We start from the raw sequence: 25,084 nt of genomic DNA, 5'->3' as shown, positions 1-25,084 counted from the left end.
GTGATGGCTGGTATCAAACCCAAGAATAGAGAATGCAACTTATTAGCAGCTTCTAGTCATACAGTTGCATAGCTTTTACTACCAAGCATTTAAACGCCAGACCTTCAGGAGGCTTAATTGTCATTATCGTGTGCTACGGGTTTGGAGTTACCTTTTAATCGCTGAACTTATTGTTCGGTGGAATGGGAATCTTCAGACTAGTCTCATCGGTTCTTGTATTTCACTGATAAAGGGGTATGTAACACTGAAATTAGTGAGGAAAGTAAGATTTCCTATTCCATCCATGGCTGTGTGATTACAGAGTGAGAGGTGTGCGAGTTATAAAAATGCATTTCTTATTATCATAGTTATGTGACATTGACAAACTATTTTCAATTGACATATTTTTGTTTGTAAACCAAACCTTATTAAGCACAACAAAACACATAAGACAACAAACCAGGACATCAAATACCATAGGGAAAAGCATAACCTGTGATACAAAAATGAAAAAAAAATGTACACACGAACAACTCTGCATCAGTCACAATTATCAAAAGTACATCCCAGAGAGAACATAAAAGTGATTGTTGCCCCGGTCCCATTCAATAAACACAACACACCGAATAACATCTGACGACCTTTATTAAACTTCCATAACATAACTTTGATCACCAAAATTTGTTAAATACAACTGGACATAGTGTAGTTGATCTAAACACAGCATAAACATCTTTGCAATGTTAATCAGGACAGCGTACCTGCTCATCTGACCCAGTAAGCAGCATCCATACCTTTGCTCACTTACTTTACTTATGAAGCTTCATACACCATTCACTGAATTACCTTCAAACCAAATAAGCAGCATCCTTACCTCCGCTTGCTTATCTATTCAACAAAACTCCCTGAAATGCACCACCAGACACCAGAGGGGGAACAGAAGAGGGCAAGCCTGTCCCTCTTCTCCGCCACCAGCCTGCCCAGGCTGTTCCCCCTCACCACCAACTTCCATCAGCTAGCCACCCTTAGGGGATAAGACCAAACATCATTTGGTGTACAATAATTACCAGGACATTACCAGCCCCTGGCAATTACCTAATGCCTACCAAAGCATCACCTGCCACTGGAGCAAAAATACTCAACCCCAACCACCAAATTAAAGCCATTGCATATCACCCTTCCCAACAATTCCTTTTACTTGCCCAATGACATGCAGACCTGGAAAACTTCAAAATGCCATTTAACAACTGCCTTGCCAACACCAACTACCCACATCAAAAGTAAGGCCCCTAAACCCCATGATGACTTTAGCAGTCTGACCCCTCTTTACTCTATCAATACCCTTGAATACCACCAACAATATACCAAACTCAAAATGCCCTATGCCACAGGTCAAAACCAGATTATACTAGAATGAAAATGTCCTATGCCACCTGGTCAACACAAGATTAGTGGCATGCCAACCCCATCCCACATGTAGAAACTAACTACATCAACTATTAACCCTACCAAAGTAACTCACTCAAACTGGCCAAATAAACATGTCCTACATCTGCAAGAAATCACCACTGCCCCAACTGTAATGTGCCTTAATGACCATTGAATAAAATTGCCTGCTACGCTATAGCCTCTCCAGCACTCAAAACATCCACAAAACAAAACCCATTACCTTTCAAGTCCATTTCCATCAGAGCATTGACTGTTACTTAACACTCCATCTGTAATCTCAATGTGCCCACCCAAGTGATCAGGACTTCCACTGAAAGCTGCATTCAGATTTAAAAATGCAGCAAAACCATTCCCACTATGACGACCATCTAATGTATGTGATCTATAGGTCTTCCCATACAAATATATCCAATATTCAGTAAATAGCAACTTAGCAGTATGGAAGAAAACCCAGGAGTACCCAGCGAAACCCACACAAACACAAGGAGGGCACGCAAGGCCCACAAAACTGGCGGAGAATCAAACTGGAGAACCTCTAGCTATGAAATAACGCAAACTACTGCACTGCTGCATCCCATGATATTTAAATATTAAAACTCTTAATTCTACCATGGATTGTACATTATCCTGTATCACAAATCAAATGAGGTCATAAAACATAATACTTATACTAGAGTAAACAAACGGTTGTGCTTCTTTCTTCTTCTTCCGAATCACTGTGCTTGCTTTTTAACCTATCCATTTCTGATTACTCACCCAATGATCCCACCGCTTATTCAACACCAAAGCATGATCATCTGCGAACTCACTGCATCTCACCAATGGAACTCGGCACACCGTCATCTACAAAGAAAAAGACAAAATTTAACCTTCAAATAGGAATAAGAAGGCTCCACCTTATACCCACCTATTCCAAACAACAGTCACAGTGTTTCAAGACCCATCTGCAAGAAAGAAAAGACATGTAAAACATCCAAAATACAGAACACGTTCCAAGACATCTTCAAGGACAACCTATCCTGCCAACCCAGGAAGAAATGTACCACCAACACTCCAATCTATGACAAAGCAGCCATAACTGAAGCAATGCTTCCTATGAACCTATCAAATACCCCAAGATAAATTTAACTACCAGTGGAATATATTAAAAGTATCAGAGCCACACACTCCAAGGATCTAAACCTTGTCATCAACATGAACAAACCATGCTAGAGGGATAGGTCCCTAACCCAGAGACTCCCCAGACACCGGAATAGACTGCCCATACATGTCAAGCCTCTTTGGCCCTCTTCAAAGGAACCTTGATGATTGGATGTGAGATAGAAAATTCACCCCGGGGATCATGTCAATGTATGAAGTGTGAAACTCAAATGTCTGTCATTATTTGAAGGTCAGTCCTCAAAGATTTCCCAGTGATTTGTGAGAAACCACAATTTTGAGAATGAGATGTGACTCTGACAATATTCTTACCTAAACATAAATACCAGGATGAAAATTAAAGAATAATATTACTGAGTGCTGTGGCACCCAGCTATAGAACTTAATATACTAATTTCAAGGCTTTGTCATATGTTTACTGCATTCATAGTACCAACCTTCAGAACTGCAGGCATTCAGTTAAACCATATGGCACAAACTTCCAGGGTAATCGTATAATTCTGAATCAAAGAGTGCAAACCTTTCATGCTTCAATGGGAGAGAATGTTATAATGTATTTATTTTATTGCTGTACTGCATGTACATTTTTATACCTTTAATTTGTCCTGAGCAAGAAATCTGTACAAAGCCAGGAACAATGGAGGAACCAACAATTAACTTTGGTATGAGAAACCCACAAAACACCTCTCAACCTTGGACAAAGCACCCGCATTACAAATTTATATTGTGACCTGAACAGCAGTCTGCTTTTACAGCTAAATACTTGTCATTGGTAGGATAATAAACTGTAATATTGTTAAGGACTACAAACACTACAGCAACTGCTTTACCATCCAAAACAAATGCACTTCGATAAAACTGCTAGAACTTTTATTAGAAATCTCCCCAAAAGCATAACAGCTAAAATGAAGGACTTCCTACCTATAAAACACGTTCAACTTAATTTACAATATGTGGGGCTAAGTGAAAACTATACTTTAAAATGCTCAGTGAAACAGAGGTCAGTAGTATTAAATATGCTGTCAAAGAAAATATCTATGAAAATCTAGAGTAGCCAGAAAATACATACCCACAATCTATATATTGATACACCCATGAACAATTACTGTCGTTATCTATTGGTTTCTAAAGCCAGAAACAGTTTCCTCACTTATTTTTTAATTTCGGGTTCTCATGTTGACCTGATTATGGAGAGTTTGACTTTTCTTGTGTAGAATTTAAGTAATATGATATATAAAATACGGATTTTGCATGGCTAAACAAGAGAATGGCATCTGTCCTAAAGTCAATGAGTGAACTCATCAGGTGTGTATACCACAGGACATTGCAGCCTTTTTTCGAACTGATCCACTGTTGTATTCCTGTAGGCATTTTGCAGGAAGACAGCTAAGCAGAGTAAAATGTACACATTCTCAAAATTAAGCAAGGTAAACCTGAAGCAATCCTTCTTTGAGCTTTAAGTTGTGCAGTTTCTTCAAAGCAATGAGTGCTTTCATATAACGACTTCATCAGATACACTGTTCAAGTTCACATAAGACAACGGTTTTCTGCAATGAAAGATTCCTCATAAATTTCGTTTTCCATTTCGTTTTCATTTTCCACTGTACACACAACCGTACTCTGCGTCATACAGGCTTCTTAGCGGAGACTTATGCCTGGCCTACACAGCAATCCAAGACCCAAACCTAATGAACTTGTCACATATCCGTAAATCAAACGGGATTAGAGCTACCCATTCCACGGACCTAAATATGGCCTGCGACTTAACTAGGACATGCTGGAGGGACAGATTTATCTCCCAGTGACTGCTGCATCTTTGGAATGGGCTACCAATTCAGGTGACACAGAGCATCGCTATCACACTGTTCAAGAGGAACCTGGACGAGTGGATGGGGCACCATAAACTCTTACCAGGGATAGTGCTCTCAACCCTCATGGACATGGGCAGTCATCACTAAATGCAATCTTGGTCATTTACTAGCACTTCTATGGTATTCTATTGGGTTGAAATGGCTAAGCTTAAAATGACCTCTGGGTCAATAGCCTAGTAATTTCCTGTGAGCCTACAATCCTATGATAAAATCTGTTTTCTGGATTAATTATGCATACGTTTTTCATATCTGGCAGGCAAAGCTACTTTTGCAGAATATCTATGCCCGTACTCTACGATTTCTGCATGCTATCTGAAGATACATTACTTATTCCTTGCCATATTTGAAGATTAATATTTGCCTGTTACATAATTTGAAAACCAAGCCTAGGTCTCATAGGTTCATAGGTGTGTACAAGGCTAATGGCCCTGGAGCCTTTACAAGCCTAGCTCATAGGATTACCCTGGCATTGTGCCATCCGACCTTAGTTCCCAGTGCCTCTGTCGAGGAGAGCCACTGGAGTTATCCCTGGGGTGAATTTTCTATTTCACATCCACTCATCAATATTTTTCTTGAAGAGGTTCAATGAGGTGCTCTGCTTGACATGTATGGAAAGTCTATTCCATAGCATGGGCCGTCTCTGGGTAATGAACCTGTCCCTCCAGCATGTTCTGTTGATTGTGGTAATGAGGTTGAGGCCTCTGAAGCATGTGGTGTGTAAGAATTGGGATTTCTTTAGATGTAGCATTTTTTTCTTTTCAATACACTGCTGAATATAGGTTTCAACTCAATTACAAAAGTAGTAAGATGCATTATTCTAACCCTATAAAGAGATCTCCTTGTATTTTCCTTACATGCTAAATGTCTGTTGGCAGACCTGAAAACAGTCTTCAGTGGTTCATATTAAACTTTCTTTCACTTAACATGCTGTCTTCAGCTTACTAATTTATATCCTGTATCATTAATATCCTTATCATGAGCATATTCCCAAAAGTATGTCTTATAACTCAAAGACAGATTCTGCAAAATAAATATTTCCAGATGTTTCATGTTCTATGGATTGCATCACACAATCATATTACAGCTAATCAAAACCAAATTATTAAACCTATCCCTTGACTTAACAATACTGCAGAAAAAGCACTGTTCTCCCACTCCATAACTAGAACTTGGAATAATCCCCCTCCCGCTGTGATTCCTGCCCTACCTCTTCTCACTTTAAACACTCAGAACACACTTAAAGAATAAGTGGCCATGCCCATGTATTACATAAGTCCGCAAATTATTCCACTTATATACCTCACTTCCTATTATACCTACTGTAATGTATATTATAGTGTAGGTCTTCTCTTAATGCTGATATGTTATTAACCATGTGTAAGTATTTTTTCCTGTATATATAGGTCTTGTTATGTCTTCTGCTGTATACTGCATTTTAACATGTTGTTTGAAAATTCTCTGTATACTGTATTTTAAAGTGTAAAATTTTACTTAGTGTGATTTTACTTACTGTGGAGCTTTTCTACCCCGACCTCCACTGAAAATGGATCGTGTCCAGTCGGACCATCCTGGTTAACAAATGTAAAATAAAAATAAAAATAAATAAAAATAAATAAAATTAGCCTGATCCTTACCTCTGGACAGTTTGATTTTTTTCTTTCACCCTTTTTTTCAGCTGTTGATATTTCTATAAATGGACAGTCATTCTGTTGGCTACACGAAGTTTAAATATCCACCATTATAAAAGCAAAACGCTATCCATCTTAATGTCTAGCCTTGGAGTAGCAATCAGCTGGTAATCTATAATGACTGTGAATGGTGTTGTTTTTGTTCCTAGAAGGAAATAAAATAAATCATCTACATTATTGATCTCTTATCTGAATTCACCTCTTTGTATTATTAAAGTAGAACACAGTGCACCAAACAAGTCTGGCAAATAGGAATTTGACCAGAGCCCCTGTAGCTCTGCAAATTTGTAAAATGTATTAATTTCCCGACTCCCGTTTATAGAACTACTGATTCAACATCTAGTTAAAGTGAGCTGTATGAATGACTGCAATAAAAAGAAACATGTAGGGTGAGAACATTTCAAAAATAATTCACATCCTCATATTTAGATGGACAAAAAAGAAGGCAGAGTAGGTGTGACGTGGGAAATGGCTAGACTGTAAGAGCAAGTTAAACTGATCTACAAATATTTCCTCTCACATTTCACTGAAATAGAATAAACATAAATGAAGAATTAATTTCATGAAACAGAGATACTGTCACACATTATTAATTAATTGCTAACTGGTAGTATTCGGTGCAGACTGGCCTAATATCTGTATATTGACATCAGCATTCTATACTGTACAAAAAACAATGCAACTGCGCTTAAACATTGCATCCCACTATGAACCAGTACAATGAAATATGGAAGGGATAACTGTTATAAGAACAATAAATGAGTTAAAACTCTTTTTCTCAGCATTTATCTTTGGCAGCTTGCAAAAGGTCAGCACCTTAGCTTACTCTATACTACATTATATTGATGACAGAACAAAAGCCTATGTCATCTGCCCTTTAAGTACATTTAACATTCTACATCCCTTCCATTACTACCTTTTCCCTCACTTTTTCTCCACCTGTTTCATGTCTTCTCAAATGCTGCTGTGGAGTCCCTCTTCACTTCTCATTCTGGTAGTACATTCCATGGGTCCACTACCCTTTCTGTGAATAAGTATTTTCTGAGATTCAGGGGATAGTTAGTATTTACAATCTCTAGTGGTTGTCCACTACTTTCCTCCCCTCCCAGTCCTTCTTTTTCAAAATTACCATTTTTTATCTCTCTTGATATAATCCTGTACGTATCTATCATGTTCTGTCTCTTACAGACTCTAGTTACAATAATTCAAGGCTGTCCAGTCTCTGGTCATATAATTTGCCCTTTATTCCATATATACTTCTTGCACCATTTCTCTGCCCTCCTTTTAGTAGCTCAGTATTTTTTTTTGCTTGCATGAGCTCTTGAATTAGTTACAGCAATGAAGGTATGGTCTAGCCTGATTATGCTACACAGAAAATTAAATGAATAATTCAAGGAGATATACAACAAAGTTGTATGGGATATGAAACAGCAAATAATTTAATCTTCTAACTACTGCCATGCAGATTGAAAATATCCCCTGTTAGCTTCCATTCTGTCTCCTGAGAATACCTTGTAGCATTTTGTTTGTCACAATGACCCTTCCATTTTGCTCCTTCTGTCCCATGTGTGATCATCTCCGTATTTGTAACGCACGTAGTGTATCAATCCATAGTTAACTGACATAAGTATCAGAATGAGTAATTGCAAGTTTTAAAATAAAAAGACATATTTTAGATCCTTTGCATTAGAAAGGAGAATTACTGCAAACATCAACATTGTAAATGAAATGCATGACTTACAATTCTGTTCTGTGGTCCATCTAGTTGTGTTCATGAAACAAAAAATTGCAATGACAGCATCACTAAGTCTGATAAACATAAAATGCCTAGTGAAAGTCTTGTAGCTAGACCACTATTAATAAGAAAAAACAAAAATAAAAAATGCTATAGCTTACAACCTTAACTGTCCACAATAATGTGACATCAAAGCAAGATAAACCATAAAAACGACTGAAGACAAAAAGAAATAAAAGTGCCACCAAGAAACGTCCACTCATTTTGCTACCTGTAATATAATAACACGTCTCAGATACAATATGTCAATTAACATTCAAAACGTAAAGTAATGGCAACTCAGTCTGACTTATAGGTGAGAATTTTCCCCAAAAGGACAGCTACCTCACAATCATTGTCAAGCTGATATTTCTGTTCCTTCCATGATCATATAAGCTCAGCAGGAAAAGCGTCCTAAATTCAAATACCATTTTATTAGATACTGACAGTAAGAGAAAAGCAGTGCCGTTTTGACTTATATTTCAGAAGAATATCGGGAATAAAGCTAAATGTGTTCCTTTCCATGAAATTTCCTTCTTTGCCATCTCTGTTATGATGTTAGAAGTGGCCTGAAAGTCTTACTATATATATATAGGTTCATAGGTTCATACTAGGCTATCTGCCCTAGGGCATTTATAAGCCTAGCCAGAGTGTGCTTGGCTTTCGCCATCCATTTTAAATTAATTTTGCTATGCCCTTTTTCGAGGTTAGTATACCGTGCCTCTGTCTAACAGTGACACAGAAGTGATACCCGGGGTAAACCTACGATCCCCCATCCACTCATCAAGATTCCTCTTGAAGAAAGTCAAGGAGGGACTCTGCCTAACCTGGACTGGGATTTTATTCCAGAGTGAAGGGAGCCTCTGGGTTATGAATCTGTCCCTCCAGCATGTCCTATTTATTTCAGTGCTGAAGTTCAAGTCTCTCGAGCGCGTAGTTCGATGGGATTTGGATTTTCTGAGGTGCAGCATGTCCATTAATTCTGGGTTGGACATGGCTTTATACATCAGGCACAGATCACCTCTGAGCAGGCAGTATGCCACTGAGTAGATCTGGAGTTTCTTTAACCAGGCAGCATATGGCATCTGTTTGAGCCATTTGATCCTCTTGGTGAGGTACATTTGGGGTCTTTCCAGTTGCTGCAGGTGTCTGGTAAGGTACATCCCAAAAGGGGCATTGTACTCAATTATGGGCCTGATGAGGGATGAGTAAAGAGGCACGATGACCTTCCCTGATCTAGATGTGAATCCCTTCATGATTAAGTAGGCTATATAAAATGTTTTTCTAACCACTTTGGCCACGTGGTTTTCAAATGAGAGATTGCTATCAACTTGGGTCCCCAGTTCCCTAATTACTTCTTCCATACTTAATGAATTACCACCTATGTGGTAATTTGTGGACACTTTGTTTTTGCCAGAGGGGATGACTATACACTTTTTGGCATTTAGCTTGAGGCCATGGCTCTGGCACCAGTTGTCTGTTTCTATGAGGCCCTTTTGTAGGATGCTTATGTCGGCTGGAGAGTTGATTATGGCACCTAGTTTGCAGTCATCTGCGAACTTGGTCAGCCACAGTCCTTCTGTGTTGGCCTGTACCTCCTAGAAATATATACCGAACAAGAGTGGTCCCAGGAATGAGCCTTGTGGGATGCCACTTGTAACTGGTTTGGAGTCTGACATGGCTCCAGCAATTCTAACCATGTGGGCTCTGTCCTTGAGCCAGTTTGCAACCCATCTAGTGACATAGGGGTTATAATTAAGCTGGTGAGCTTATCTATAATGCCCGAGTGGGGTATTGTATCAAAGGCTTTTGCGAGGTCCAGGTAGGCTATGTGGACCACCTTCCCCTTGTCAATGGCCTTGGTGACTGTTTCAAAGAAATCAACCAGGTTTAAGAGGCAGGATCTGCCCTTAACAAAGCCGAACTGGGTAGGATCCATTGTCTGTAGGTCCCCAATATCTTTATTTATGAGGTCCATGATGATCCTTTCCATAGCTTTGCAGACCAAGCTAGTCAGGCTTATGGGGTGATAGTTTCCAGGATCCGTTGAGGCACCACCTTTGTGAAGAGGGACCACTGTTGCTGTACGCCACTCTTTGAGTACATATCCTGTAGTAAGGCTGAGATTGAACAGTAGTTTTATGTTTGGGTTAGCTCTTCTTAGAGTTCATGTAGGACGCAGCTCGGGACACTGTCTGGTCCCATTGATGCTGTGTTTTTTGCTTTGGAGAGGGCGGCTCTTACCTGAGCATCTGAGATGTCAGGGGGGCAGCACTCTGCTGGGATAGATATTTGCCCTTTTGGAGGAGAGGGGGGGGAGTTTGCGCTGAGCCTGTCAGCTAGGATGTTGGCAATGTCTGTGGGTTCGGTGTATTTTTTGTCATTTTGGACTAATTCTGAGCATATCTGGGAATTCCCACCCAGGTTCCTAACATAACTAAAGAAAGCCTTGTGATTATCCTTAGTGTCCTGTGCAATTTTTCTCTTGAAGCTGGCCTTAGACAATTTTATGAGTGCCCGTAGTTTTTTGCTAATACTGATCAGAGATGCCTTCCCTTTTTGGGATTTTGGTCTATCATGTAGTAGCTTCCTCCTTCTATTGTATAGTTTGTTTATGGCTGGGGTCCCCCAGACAGGACGCCTGCCTTTGGAGGATTGGGTCTTGGTTTTATTTGGAATTGCATGATCCATGCATTCCTGAAGGTGTTCATAGAATGCATTTATAAAGGATTCTGCGGTCTGGGCCGTATTTTCCACAGGCCTGGGGCCTTTGAAGGATTCCACCTCGGTTTTGAGGAGTGTGAAATTTGCTTTAGAGAAGTTTTTCACTGTGGTTTTCTGGGCAGGCGGTGGGGTCGGGATGTGAATATCCAGTGAGATTAGTTTATGGTCTGATCTTACCAGTGAGGGATACACTTCTGGTCTGGAGCATAGAGCCCCCATGTTGGTGATGATCAGGTCCAGTATGTTTTCCCCTCTTGTGGGAGTGGTAACAAGTTGTTCCATAGCATTTGAGTTTATAAATTCTAGAAACCTTTGGGCTAGGGTGTTGAAGCTAGAGTAATGCTCCCAGTCTATGTTTGGGTTGTTGAAATCGCCCAATATAATGATGTTTGGAGAGACCTTCATATTTTCCAGTGTTCTCAGGAAGGCCGAGTGGAGTTCCTGGGTTTGGGAGGGTGGTCTGTAGCAGGCTATAAACTGGAAGAGAGTTTTACCCACTGTTAGTTGCACATGGATAGTCTCTGATGCTTCGTGCTGTGCCACCAACCTGGAGGTGTGGGTATCTTTGACGAATATTGATACTCCCCCTCCTTTTGTGGTTTGGTCTAAGTTTTGGGGCCGAAAAGCATGGTATGATGTATAACCTGGTAGTGCTGGGGTGCTCTCGGGAGCCTTGAACCAGGTTTCTGTTACTGCACAGATATCGATGTTCTCCATGCTAAGGAGAGTTTCAAGTGTGTGCATCTTGAGGTTTAGACTTCTGGCGTTGAGTAGCATTACTCTTAGTTTCTTATCCCTTGTGATACCTATGGAGGTGGGTTTGTCTTTTGAGCCTTGCCTAAAATAGGCACTATGGGGGTGGCAAGAGCCTTTGCCAATATCCAAAAGCCCAGGGGTGACAGGTGCAAGCCGTCCCTAGCGAAGCATTGTGGCTTGTCCAGCATGTCACCCCAGGCTGACAAGCACTGAATCCCCTTTGAATGACACCAGTACTTAAGCCAATTGTTGAAATTGATCATCTTGTCTTCATATTGTGGCATCATTCTTGGTGAGGGTAAGATGCTACTCAAGGTCAGGGTCATACCGGCCTGGGCTACATGCTCAGAGAGCTCCTCTATGTCTCTTTTCATGTAGTCCAGGGAGGTACATCTCAGGTCATTCACACCAGCATGGACAATGACTGAGTCATATTTGTACTTGCCTTGGAGTGACCTGAGTGCTTGTGTTATGTGGCCGATGCTAGCGCCCGACAGGCAGTTCACCGTGACCTTCTCCTTGTTCAGCCTGGTGAGCGCGACGTCAGTGTGCCTGACGATAGAGTCACCTATTACAAGTGTATCAGGTGTGTTGTTTAGCCTTAAGGGCTGTGACTGTTCGGCACACTGGCTTTGTGAGTTATGTGTTGCACGTGTTTTGTTTTCGGGTAGCGGTTGCTTGGGTGTCTGCTTTGGAGGTCTCTGCTGCTTAGGCAGATTTTTATTTAGAGTCTCCGAGTATGTGTTTGGTTTGCTGTCGTGGTAGGTCTATGTGAGACTGGAATTGTAGTGAGTGTGGTTTCCCTCTCCTCCTGACTGGTTATGCCAGTACTGAGTTGAGAGAGCTTAGCCTCCAGTTTGGCTATATGGTTGCATCTCTCACATGTATTGGAATTATTCACTTCATAATCTTGAAATACTGAAATCTCGAATTTCAGTTTTTCGAGACCATCAAATTGAGCCCGCACAACACCGAAAGACCAAGACCGCGAAATTCAAAACAACTAAAACACAGTACACACCAGACCACACATATACCACAACACCCACATCACAACATAAACAAACAAAATAACATACATCCATACACCTACAACATAAATAAGCAGGGGGGCAAGCCCGCCTGCACAACCCCCTACTTATATATACTAACTCCGAGATCACACAAACAGTAAACAAAAGCAAACACACACACACACACACACACACACACACACACACACACACACACCACACACACACACACACACACACACACACACACACACACACACACACACACACACACACGCACAAACATTCTACAGTCCCTCACACACACATCACACATATCAGCACATTCACATACACTCAAACTCCCACCCAAAACCCTTACAAAACACTCACTTATCTGATATAACACCTAAATCCACACATGGGACCGCACACCATTCACATACAATCCTGGACAATACTTATCGTATAGCCATAACCATGAATTCAAGATATTCGAATTTGCGATTACGCACTTTCGCTATTTTCAAACTTCAACTTTATAGTCTTGAGATACTAAAATTCGACATTTCAGTATTTCGAGTTTATAAAGTGTTTCTATATATATATATATATATATATATATATATATATATATATATACACACACACACACACACACATATACATCTGATGTAAAACTCCAACTTATTGTCAAGGATGAAGCAGTATATGGACTTTTTAAGTTATAACAGAATCATCCATTCTTGGCATATTTAAGTGTGGGAAAAAAACATTTTTTCTTACAGTTTCCAACAAAGTTGATGAATCATTTTTTCTCTGGCAGCCCTCTTTGAAGTATATTATTCCTACTGCATCTGGCTTCAAGATTCATTACTTTCTGCTTGACCATAACAATGCCTGATGGATGTCTTTCAGCTTTTCTTGTCTTCAGCATTAGATATCTGTGACTTTGACTCATCTATTTTTGAGTAAATACGATAAAATCACGTCGACAGAAGACCGCTAAAGTGGTATCATTCCAACACAGCTGTGTTAATGTTGGAGCCTCTTTGAGCTTGATCAGTAATAGATGCACATCCGATTACTTTGGAGAATTGCCATTTCTTCTCTTCCTTCTCATTTACTTTTGTTCTTTTAGGCTATATGCCTTTCTGCAGCGTGATGAGCAGAGATACCTTTATTTTGGTAGTCTGAGTGTCCACTTAATCCTTCATTGTCACTTTCATATCAGTAGCTGATGAGCTGAAATTTTCAGGATCAACGTTGAAGCTGATTGATTAATTATTCCACAGAAACAAGTTAATATGCTGCAAATGGATATAAATTATTATCACTTAATGAAAAACAGACATTACAAACAGAAAAAAATAAAATGCATCCAATTATCTTTTGTGTTAGTGGGAGACTGAACTGAGAACTTTGACTTCTCACACAAGCGCCATCTTGCAAGTCGAGTGGAATATTGCATGATGTAAATATATAGTTTAAAATGGCAAGAAAAATGTATAGTATTAACCTACAATAATGACTGCTTTCCCACTATTTCTCACAGTTCTAGCAAACTTTACTATGCAACCAAGTATTTTATGTACGTGTTTTAATGTTAATGTCTGTTTCTCCAGTAATGATGAGAATTACCAGCATGAGCCTAGCCTCTCTGAGAGAAATAAAGAACTGCTTACATTATAGGTTCATGGGCTACATAGGTAAGTACAAGGCAATTAGTCTACAAGTCATTAAAGGCCTAGCCATTAAACCATATCCTCAAGTTACTAAGGCAAGGAGAAGAATTTGAGTCTAACCATCCAACTGTCTAGGTTTATTCTGATGGTGGAAACAATGCTACTCTATTTCACAGGTAGTTTGGACCAGATGTGCGTAATACTGCAGGATATGAGCCTATCATTACAGTCTGTTTCGTTTATCTGTAAATGAAGGTTTTGTTACTTTAAAAATGTATTTGAGGAAGCATTTTTTAGTAAAAAAGAAACAGGTCAAGAAGTGTCGGAGCCTTCATGCCTCAAAAGGCCAGTAACAGGCATAATTTATGAGTCTGCAAGAGACCACACTGTCAGGATAGTTGACAGCCATAGAGCTATTGATTTATTTAGTTAGGAATCTCTGAAATCTGTCAAGTTGAGTGAGAGGTTTAGATAATGCCAAAAGGGGAACTGTATTCAGTACTGGGTCTGATGAGATATGAGTAAAGGTGAATTAGGACTTCGCTGGATCTAGAGGAGACACTTTTGGAAGTTAGATGAACCAGATAGAAGGCTATTTGGAGTATTAGGAAGTCATTAAGAAGGTATGATAGGTAGCACAGTGGCTCAACACATAGCATTGCTGCCTCATAGCAAGAGGTTCCCTGGTTTGATTCATAGCTGGGGTGTCTTCTGTGTAGGGTCTGCATGTCCACCCTGTGTTTGTGTGGGTTTGCTCCAGGTGTTGCAGTTGTGAATGAATGGTTTACAAAGAGTGTCTAGGCTACTTACAGCAGTGTCTGATTGTCACCTGTAAGGTATGACGTGAAACATTTTTTTTTACCAAAATTAATTATACTATAGTTTTCACATTTAATTTCAGACCTTAGTCCTAGCATCAATGGTTAACACAGTAAAACCCATTCAGGAGCTATTGATAGTCAGAGGATGATCAAATAACAACACCTAATTTACAGTAGTCCAGAGACTTAGATAACCATAGGCCTGGAGTATTGGCCCTAAAGTCTGAGAAGCAGATGTCAAATAGCAGAAGGCCTTCACTGAGTCCTATGTTACACCACTGGTAAGGGTTTTACTTTAAAAAGTGGAATATGTGACTCTAACCACGTGTTCTATCAGGTAGTTACTCGGCATGTGGTCAAAAAGACCACTGCAGAGTCTAGCACAATTTTTCAGTTACTTCAGTGCATTGCCTTGTTAAGTGACTTGCTCATGGTCACATAGGCAAATGAAGGCTGAGAGGATCAAACTCTGCACCACAGGATGCAGCTTTTTAACAACTCATAGCTTAATCAAATGTACTAACCATGCAGTATATGAATGCAGTTCAATTTATAAGTCTGTCAATAATGTTTGCATGGTGAATAGGGTCAAACACCTTAGTCAGGCTCAAATATAGTCAATGTAAAGGCTTTACCACTATCCATTGCTTCACTATCTGTTTGAAAGAACTTAATATGGATTAGCGGCAGGAACTGCCTGTGGCAAAACTTTTATTCGTCTAATCTCCAGATGGAAAAAGGAAGTGACAAAAAAGCACATTTGTCATTGTGCATATAGATCTAAATGGGTCTATATTAGAAGACCAAAGATGCATTCTTTCGAATGCATCGTGGTCAAACTTAAAAGGCAGAAAACGGAAAATATCAAAGTAGCCGTTAAGCAAATTCTTTCCCTAGGAAAGAATTTGCTTGGCCGATTTGGTACTTTGCCATTTTCAGCACTGTAGTGCAGTCTTGGAGTTGGTATATTTAAGTAGGGGGGATGTTCCCCCACTTAATGTAATGTTTAAATTCATTTCTATTTATTTATTTTTTTGTTGTTGGAACAGCGATTTTTTTTCCCTTGGGAAAAAATTGCTGTTCTGACACTTCGACATTGTAAGCTTTCACTTACATAGGGTCGATCAATCACCGTTCGCTTTTTTAAGCATTCGGTGATTTAATATAGACCCATCTAAACTATGATGTAATAGTTATACAACTGAATAATACTGCTGTGATGGCATCATAACAACATCAGAATTATGTTTCTTACATTTTAAGACTTTATCCTATCAGTGTGATTACTTTGTATCAAAGATGTAGTCATATCTCTGGATTTGGAATTGGACTTTTAAATGTGCATGGTGGGATTCGTATTACCTGAGTATTGTCCCTACTAACAGTGTCACCTTTAGATTAAAAAAAAATATATGGTCATGTAGCTCAAACTACACTTGTAAATTCATTTATTCTTAAGGCTATCAATCTGTCTTGTATAATATATTCAAATTAACGACCCATGGGCTTTTGTTGCGAATATTTTTATGTAGCTTCTTAACCCACAACTATGACTCTAACAAACAACAATGTCTAATAAAGCAAGTACATTCTGATTAATTTGTTCAGTATAATTATTCCTTTTCATAAGTGGCAGCTGGTTACAGGATAAAATCCTATTACTAAGGATTTTACAGCTATTTGTGTTGAAACAGAAAATCCACACAAAACCTAAATACATTGTAAAGTTCATACTGATATGTGGATAGAGTGTTTCATTATTCAATACATTTAAAAAACTCTTTGGGAATCTGAGTACTCCTGTTAGAGCATGAAGAAATCTAAATTTTGAACATTTTGAATGAATATTATTTACTCAAATTGTAGGATTCAGAAAATGATGACTTTTATACATTTTACAAAAGCTAAACTATGGTTAAGTGATAACTCATAAATGCTGCTTTCAAAGTTGGATCTGATATGAAACATTTAGACTGCCTTTTTTTTTCTTTGCCTTGTCTGAAGCAATATGTCACCTCTAGTATTTCAGTATAAGCTGCGTATTTATCACGTCTGTGGCCACTTAGTGTGGAAAACCTGTGCCAGTATTGCACAGATAGAAAGTGTTCTTCTCAAAGCTCTTAATAACACTTTTTAAGATACAATTATTGAAATAACAGTTTTCAACACATGCAGTAGTGCAGTGTTGGCTTTGTAGCTTTTTATATTAACTTTTTCTCCTTCTGCATGACTTTCTGGGGGTGATAATATAGGTATCCTAAAGAAGACCCCCACTCCCTGAAAATTAGATTATTTTAGTGTTGTTGTATGAGTTTTCTCTGGATACACCTTAACAGATTCACATAGTACAGTACCATGTTGACCTTATGATAAAAGTAAGGAATTGTTTAGATCTGTCTTCAGCAATGTACAGCTTGTGATAACTGTAAATATTTACCTTGTGGTACAGATGGATTAAAGCTGACTGTAATATCAATGTTGCAGGGTTAGCCAATAATCTGTCCACTGGAGTGTCCACAGGGCAGAGAGTAAGACTGAGTGGTCAATACAATGTCCACCATCCTGGATAGAAGCAACCCAGTACTGACACACAGTGGCAGACAGGTGTTAAGGCCAGGCATGTGCTCTGGCCTGCCAATAATTGCTTGCACTGTGTTTGTCTGCCGGTATCACTGTGGAGACATACACGCATCATTAGGCTGATGCAGCCAACTGCTTGCTTGAGGTGATTGTGTTAGATCTCCAGGGGCAGGGTTAGAGGCCTACAACAAAAAAAAAAAGAAAACAATTCTTCCTGCTATATAAGACCAATAATCTGTAACTCTAGTGCACTTCTCCCAGTATCTCTGAAAGGGAGAAAGGGTGCAGCAGAGTCCATAAAGTGCTGTGATGGTTTGATGGCATACCTCTCAACCTCTTAGAGCAAGAAATTTGGACAAAGCCATAAATTAAAGTGGGACAAAGGCCCATAAATGGGGACAATTTTTAAATAATGCTCTTATAAACTTAAAAAGTTGATAGAATAACAGGTTTTGCATTAGCATGACTTTTCTGAAGGCTATGAATTCTGAAACTCAAATGTTTGTCATTATTTTCAAACTTCAATCTCTAATGATTCATCACTAATTTGCCAGAAAACCACAATTTTATGAAAAATGGACCAAAAAATATGAGGCCAAAATCTGGACATACTGTGAAAATCTGTACAGTTGAGAGGTATGTTTGATGGTTGTGGGAGTGTGGGGATAGAAACAGAAGTAAAAAACACAAGCTGCTAATGTGACATTACCTTCTGAATGCAGCATTGCATTTACCTGACTTTGAGGTTGGGGAGAGGAATTCTTATACAGCGCAGTATATACTGTATGCTGATTATTTTGTGGAGAAGGGGTATTGTGTTAGTTGCCATTTGTGGCATTCATCAAGATCTATGCTCATGTAATCCCTATTCATCCCTGGGATAACAGCATGTAGCCATGGAAGATTCTCTGTTTTCCGGATCTAGTATCCCTCCCTCCCTCCTGAGTGAATGGTGAGCTTGCACAAAGATGTGATGGCCTGCCATGCCCTTTCCTATAAAGTTTCACATTCTACACATATTATATGAAGGATATCACATGAATGTGTTCTGGCAGAGCTGAGCACATGTTCCAGGCTCAGATGCTGCCTGCAGTCCACCTCTCTGTCCAGTACATACCAGCGTTATAGTGAGATGGCCTTCCATATACCTGCCTACCTCAGTAAGTGTGAACTGGCATCTGTTCCTCTTTCCCACCTTCTTCGTAGATTATTGCTATGTCTGAATCACTCTTTCAGAATGATAATGTGGATTGCAGTTCTTTCTTGTTTTTTAAATTTCTTGGTTTGTTTTCACAGTGACCAACCAAAACTGAATTAGCTTTGATTTTTGAGATAGTTATTAAAATAACTACTTGTGTTGTTTTTATCAGAAATGACTCACAACAAATGCTCAATTTGCATCCATATGTCCGCCTTCTAGGTGTTCTGTGACATGAAGCTCAATGGAGGAGGGTGGACAGTGATTCAGCGCAGAAGCAATGGCAGTGTGGACTTCCAGAAATCATGGGAAGACTACAAAGCCGTAAGTCTCATTCACACTTTACGTATAATTAAATATCTTTGCAATGTTTGCTATGGACCCTTGAAGTAATATCCTGCTGAATAAAGTTTTACTGCAACTTACATTAAATGTAAGCAGTTTTCACTACACATTTGTTTTTTTCACGTTCCGTTTTAACTCCATATCCATTCTTGCTTTACATAGAAGTCTGGAAAGTGGCCTAAATGCAGAAGTTACTTAAAGGCAGATATAGCAGTGATAATAAAGTAAGTGGTGTGTTAGGAGCACTGAGCCAATGACTTTACTGGAACATGGAAGTGTTTGCTCCAGATTTTGTCTTACAGAACTAAAAATTAGTTGTTACATGAGCTGTTACAGGTAAGTTATTTAGGTATGAGTCATGATCTATTATTATTCTCGGAAATTAAATTGAGCAGTCAGGTATAAAAAATAGCAGAGCTTCATTTTGGAGCTTAAAGGAATGATCTCACAACTTACTTAAATCTGGCAGTTCTTAATTTTCATATCTATCTGTTCGGATTGCCAGATTTTGGAAATAAATTAAGAAAAAAAAATCACACAAGAAAATTGAAGATAGAACTGTCATAAGCAACAACCATCATGATACTACAGATTCAGTAATGTTTTCCTCACTAATCCCTAGTGTTTGGAACCCCTGTGCCATCCACATATGCCAGAAATTGAGATAAAATGCTTACTGTGTTCCCTAATGAACTTTGCATTTGGAGTGTCACCTAATGGAGACAAACTAGTAGCTAGCAGCTGCTAGATGTTGCATAAAGATATGAATGCTACTGCATGCAGGGACAATTACGGAAAAAGGAGGAAAAGAAACACTCTGGACTAAGTCCTTTATCATCACTGAATAAAGTTCCTTCATATATAGTCTTTTGTTAAATTAACAGAAAATACATCTAAACCCCACTTAACTGGTGATTATCTGCTGAGTCAATATGAAGTCATGGGACCCTGTCACAATCTAGAATTTTCACAAGCTCAAAACTGAAAAGATCAAGCCAAGAACATTGAAATCCCAGAAACTCGATTAAACCCACAAAAACACAACACCTGCTTTTTAACTTAACAGAAAATAATTGTAAACCCCACCTGAGTAGCAAATAAATGTTGAATAAAAATGAAGTCACAGAGCAGGAGGGTACAGCCTTGTTTCAAAGTATTGAATAGAAAGTGCTTTTAAAAGTTATGGTATCTGAGAAATTAAGAAAATGTGCATCTTCTTAAACGAACATATAAACATTGCATCCAGTGTACTGCAACACTTAATGAACTAATCTACGTGAGACAAGGCAGTACACCAGACACAGTACAAATGATTTTATGCTCTAAAATATAAATCAGTGGGAACGTCTAAACATCAGGCACTATGCCAGGCTGGCACAAAAGAACATGCAGTCACTTAGCTCCAGACAGAACAACATTATACAGTGACGCACATTTTCTGAAAATTTCAAATGAATATGTCAATGTGCACACAAGGATCATTTGTAGTTAATGCCATTTTTACTTCAATCTGCATTGCTTTCATAAATGAGTAACTTACAGAAATATTTAAATTCTTCTTCGTTTCTGGCTTAATTTTGTTTTAATTGTACAGTGAAACAGTCAAGTGGAAGGCATACAGAGGTAAAACAAATGATGCATGAAGTCTAGGAGTTCCACAGAGGGGGCAAAGCATGTGAAAATAGTTGCCTTATTGGTATATATGTGTATATACAGGTAGATAAATTGATAGATAAAGCTCCTCCTAACATGCAAAAATAGTATAGAAGTAAGAGCATAGGGAACAACTTGCAAATGTGAAAGGAAGTGAAGTAAGAGCAGTCCATGACCTTTCAGATACATGTGAGTTATACTTGGTTCTGTCAGACTGTAAACATATTGCCACATCAGTCCTCATTTAATCATTTAATGTTATGATCATTAAAACAATAACAGTTTATCAAGTAGCTTGCAACACTTTTTCTAGGATTGTAACCAAGTTTTTGAAGGTAATTCTCACCAGATGTAATCAAAACTAGAAAAGGTATCCTTGATTCGTTAGAAGAGATGACCTTTTCATTGTTTTTCCAATCCTTTCCCGTTCCCTTTCACCCACCTGTGTTTGTCTTAAAAAGTTTAACTGACACTTTAGAATTCACCTCATAAAACGGTCAGTTGAGAGGTCTTATTGCTTTAGCTGACCTAAATACTGGCCATATATAGAATGCCAAGCTGAATGTATAATTCAAATTAACAGCGAACACTTAAAGATGCATTCTGCTTTCCCGGTAGAAGCAATAGTTCTTCAGCTTTGATCAGGAAATGAAGTTAATATATTTATCGGTCTGCATATCGTGAGTTCAGGGAAGTGAAAGGGTTTTGTGTGCAAATACTTACAGTGAAGCAATAAGGGGCATCTTGATTAGTTCATTGTTTTATTGCCTGTGTCACATGGTTTTAATGACTGAGTAAGTACTGCTGGTTTTTGATGAATGTACACACTGAAGAAGGGCCATTCCCGAAAGCTTTGTGATCTAATAAACTGTTTGTGGACTTTATGAACTAATTCTATATTCCACATTGTCCGTATTTTGGAGTTTAACTGTTTTTTTTAACTTGAGGAGTAGACATGCTGCTGTAAGTGGACACATATGGGACTCTCACATGCAACAATACTGGGTTCAAGCTGATCTCTAGGAGTATACATGACAATCATAATAAACTGAGCATCCTTCAGTTAGGATGAAAAAGGAAAGCACAGTATTACAGAATAAATCTTTGAGCAGATAACCTTCTCAATACCGAAACTGTGGCTTATAGGTAATCCAGGAGGCTGGGCTACTAAAGTCTGTGTTTAAGAACGTGATGTTGGTGATGCTCCCTTACCTCTGCACTTGTTCTCCCTGTAGTTTTTAGGTTTTATCTTTTCATGGATTATGTCTTGGTTGCCATGGAGTGCCTGCATTTTGCAGGATTTATATATATTTTTTTCAGCCATGTCAACTGTTTCCTACTAGTGGCAATTTGTATTTTATTTATTTATTTTTGTAAATGGTCATGCAGTTCACTGACAGTCTTCATTACTATTTGTTTTGGTGAGCTGTCCTGCATGGGCATAGAAAAAAACTACATTTTCTCCAAACAAACCATCTACTGACTCATCTAATTCAATTTTGGAACAGTATAATTTGCTAGGCAGACTCATTACCCATAGGCAGCCCAGTCACTTGACAGACTGTACTTGCATCTGAAGTAGCAGATGTTTTTATTTACGTCTTCATTAAATTTGGTTAAGTGGCCCACAGACATTGGAATGCCATATCTACTACATATCAGCTTCAACTCATAGCAGTTTATTTATTTAACTTTGTTTACTGGACAGAGCACTGATCAAATCTGACTGATTTCAGTGTCAGGCCAGCGTCAAAACTGACCAGACATGCAAAATAAACAAGAGTACAGTAATACATAAGTGACAGTAAAACAGTACAATGGTACGGCAGAGTCTAGGAGACATAGCAGTCCAATGAACTAATTTACAATATGTACAAAAGTCTCAAACATTGGAAAAATTAGAGCAAAATGAATCAGATGTGAAAAGGAGTATTTTAGGGGATGAGGTGGAGTGGAGAAGCATTAAAGCAGATGTTACTGATGTGACCTGAGGGGTAACACATACATTCAGCTTGATTAACTTTATGAGATTTTAGTAGAATATGGAATTTGGAATAACAGGGTGACTCTTTCATTTCAGGTGGGAAGGACTCTTACAGTTTGGGCCTTGGAAAAGAGAATGCATTATCATTGATATGCAGCTTGGAATGTGGAATTCATCTTTTAGGGCCTGAGTGTTTTTGAACAGATCTTGAAAACTTCTAAAAAATGAATATAATAAAACTTATCAAATGCAGCAGGCACCCTTCTTCCAAAACACCTTACCTTAGCATCAGAAACTACATCTCATCCTGTCATTAATCAGATCAACTGCTTAGTTCACAAACCTTACATTTTCAAACTATGGGAAACTAGAAGTTAGCATTGTTATACTGCATTTTTTACTATTTATTAACCAGCTAAGCCAAATGGCTACAAGTGTCCCTTTACAAAGGTGAACTAGGATCACAGACTCATTAAGCAACTTGCTGAAAATCACACAGTAGGAAAACAGAAGTGGAAGAAATAAAACCATGTACCCATGACTTGAGGAAGCAGTGTGCTGATAGCTCAGAACTTTAGTGCTGCACGATAGCTGCTAGATATAAGGAGGGGACATGCAGTTTTTATAACAATTTTCACCTATTTCCTTATTATCGTAATTATTAAAGATCGTATAATCAAGCAGAAATTTAATTAAATAAATCTAGGCAAAGAATGCCCCAAAAACTAAAGCAATCCTTTTCACTTCAAAAAGTAGTAATTTTGTAAACAATTCATCTTTCAAAGTAACATCTCATGATTCCTCTATTGTAACAATCCAGTCACTAAAATTGTTTGGCATGTCATATAATCTTTGCATGCTATCTAGAAATTTAGACACTTGTCAGTTAACTTGGTGTGTCTTTTGACTGAACGCATTCAGGGAGGACATACAAACTCCTTAGAGAAGGACCACTCCCTTTCTAAGGCATTTCTATCCTATTCAGCTTCGTCACTGCTTTGTGTGATGGGCTTTAATGAAATTTCATGACACTTTCTTTATAATTTATCTCCCTGGCACTTTCATCTCCATTGCATTACAAGCTTTTTGATCAGGAGAAAATCCATATAGCAAGGTATTTGTAATTCTGTTCTTTCTGACCCACCGTGATCATAAATCTATCAAGTTTCCATGAATTCAGAAGTCATTGGCTGCATGCTGTTTTACACAGCCATGTTCCTTCCATCCCCTGGGAATATAATCCTACAGATCCTCTGGGAGTTAGTAAATCTTTTACTTTATAGTTTCAGAGTGAATATATTGATACTAATGATAAAGGCAGACTGACAAAAGAAACTAAATGATTTGTATTTATCAAACATGCAAAGAAAGACATGTTTAATGGCAGAAAAATAAATTGGTTATTGCAAAGTTTTTAAAACATGACAGAGAACACAAAGCAGATGGTATTGTTAGATGAATGTTTTAGACATTCTATCCAGAGGTCTTCAAGGTTAGCAGTAATTCATAATGTTTTCATTCTAAGCAAACGCAAATATGATTTGGCAGAAGAGAGTATGGAAAAACAATATCACTTTCTGAGAAATCATGGTGAATGCTGGGAAAGAAAATGCACAACAAAAAAGCAAAGTTACATCAGTATGCAGACTCCTTCAGGTTATTTTTGGTAAGAAAAAAATTAAAAATAAAATAGTAATGACAAGAGAGACACGTAGAAATTAACACAATATAGCACAATAAGATAAAAATGTTTTTTGGGTTTTTTTTTTTTTTTTTTTTTAGCTTTCTAGCAAGAGTGGTGAGTCCAAAATCTAGTTGTGTGTGCTAATATCTAATAATATATGCTGGATCTTGAAGTTGTAACACAGTGTAATTTATTTGTCATATATGATTTTGAGCAAATAAATTGTAAGCAGTGAAAATGAAACACAAACAATGTGTTAGATTTCTGAATGTAAATTTAAGTAAAAAAAAAACGCTGAGTTGCAAAAACACAGATGAAAGTAGCCAAATACAGATTTTCAAGTACAATTCATGCTACAAAATAAACTTCACTTTTGATGAGACTTCATTTTAGAATAACTGAGACCATTTTAAAAGACGAAACCTATCGATCATGCAACGACCATGTAGGTGGGCAAACATAATTATAGCAGATAGACATGAAATATGTTGTTAGCATAGCCATGCCTGCAGGGTAATAATTGTTGTATTTAAAGTCGGCAAGCATCTGAAGTTCTGAGACTCAGTACGAGTCTTGAATGGGTAACCAACGGGTGGGCAATGACTGAACACTCACTCCTAGCTGATGAGGGCTCCCCCATAGGAAATCACTGTTGGTGAGTTGTGCCAGAGGTGATTCCCTTTTTGGATGAATTTCCACATTTTTTAAGGTGTTGTGACGATGGAGGTGATAAATGCGGATGT

General features: G+C 38.4%; 1 protein-coding gene across 1 annotated transcript in view; it reads left to right on the top strand.

The window, feature by feature from the left end:
* Positions 1–25,084, top strand: part of ANGPT4 (angiopoietin 4) — a 1,038,655-nt gene that overhangs the window by 842,499 nt on the left and 171,072 nt on the right. Inside the window, exon 6 of the mRNA XM_044090423.1 lies at positions 18,898–18,999. Within this exon, the coding sequence (XP_043946358.1) occupies positions 18,898–18,999 (102 nt within the window). The remainder of the gene's footprint in view (positions 1–18,897; positions 19,000–25,084) is intronic.

This window comes from Protopterus annectens, chromosome 12.part0 (genome assembly GCF_019279795.1).
Source record: "Protopterus annectens isolate FY-2018-M chromosome 12.part0, PAN1.0, whole genome shotgun sequence".
In the NCBI taxonomy this organism is placed as follows: Eukaryota; Metazoa; Chordata; order Ceratodontiformes; family Protopteridae; genus Protopterus; species Protopterus annectens.
The sequence above is the reverse complement of the archived record's forward strand: the minus strand, read 5'-3'. Positions and strand labels throughout refer to the sequence as shown.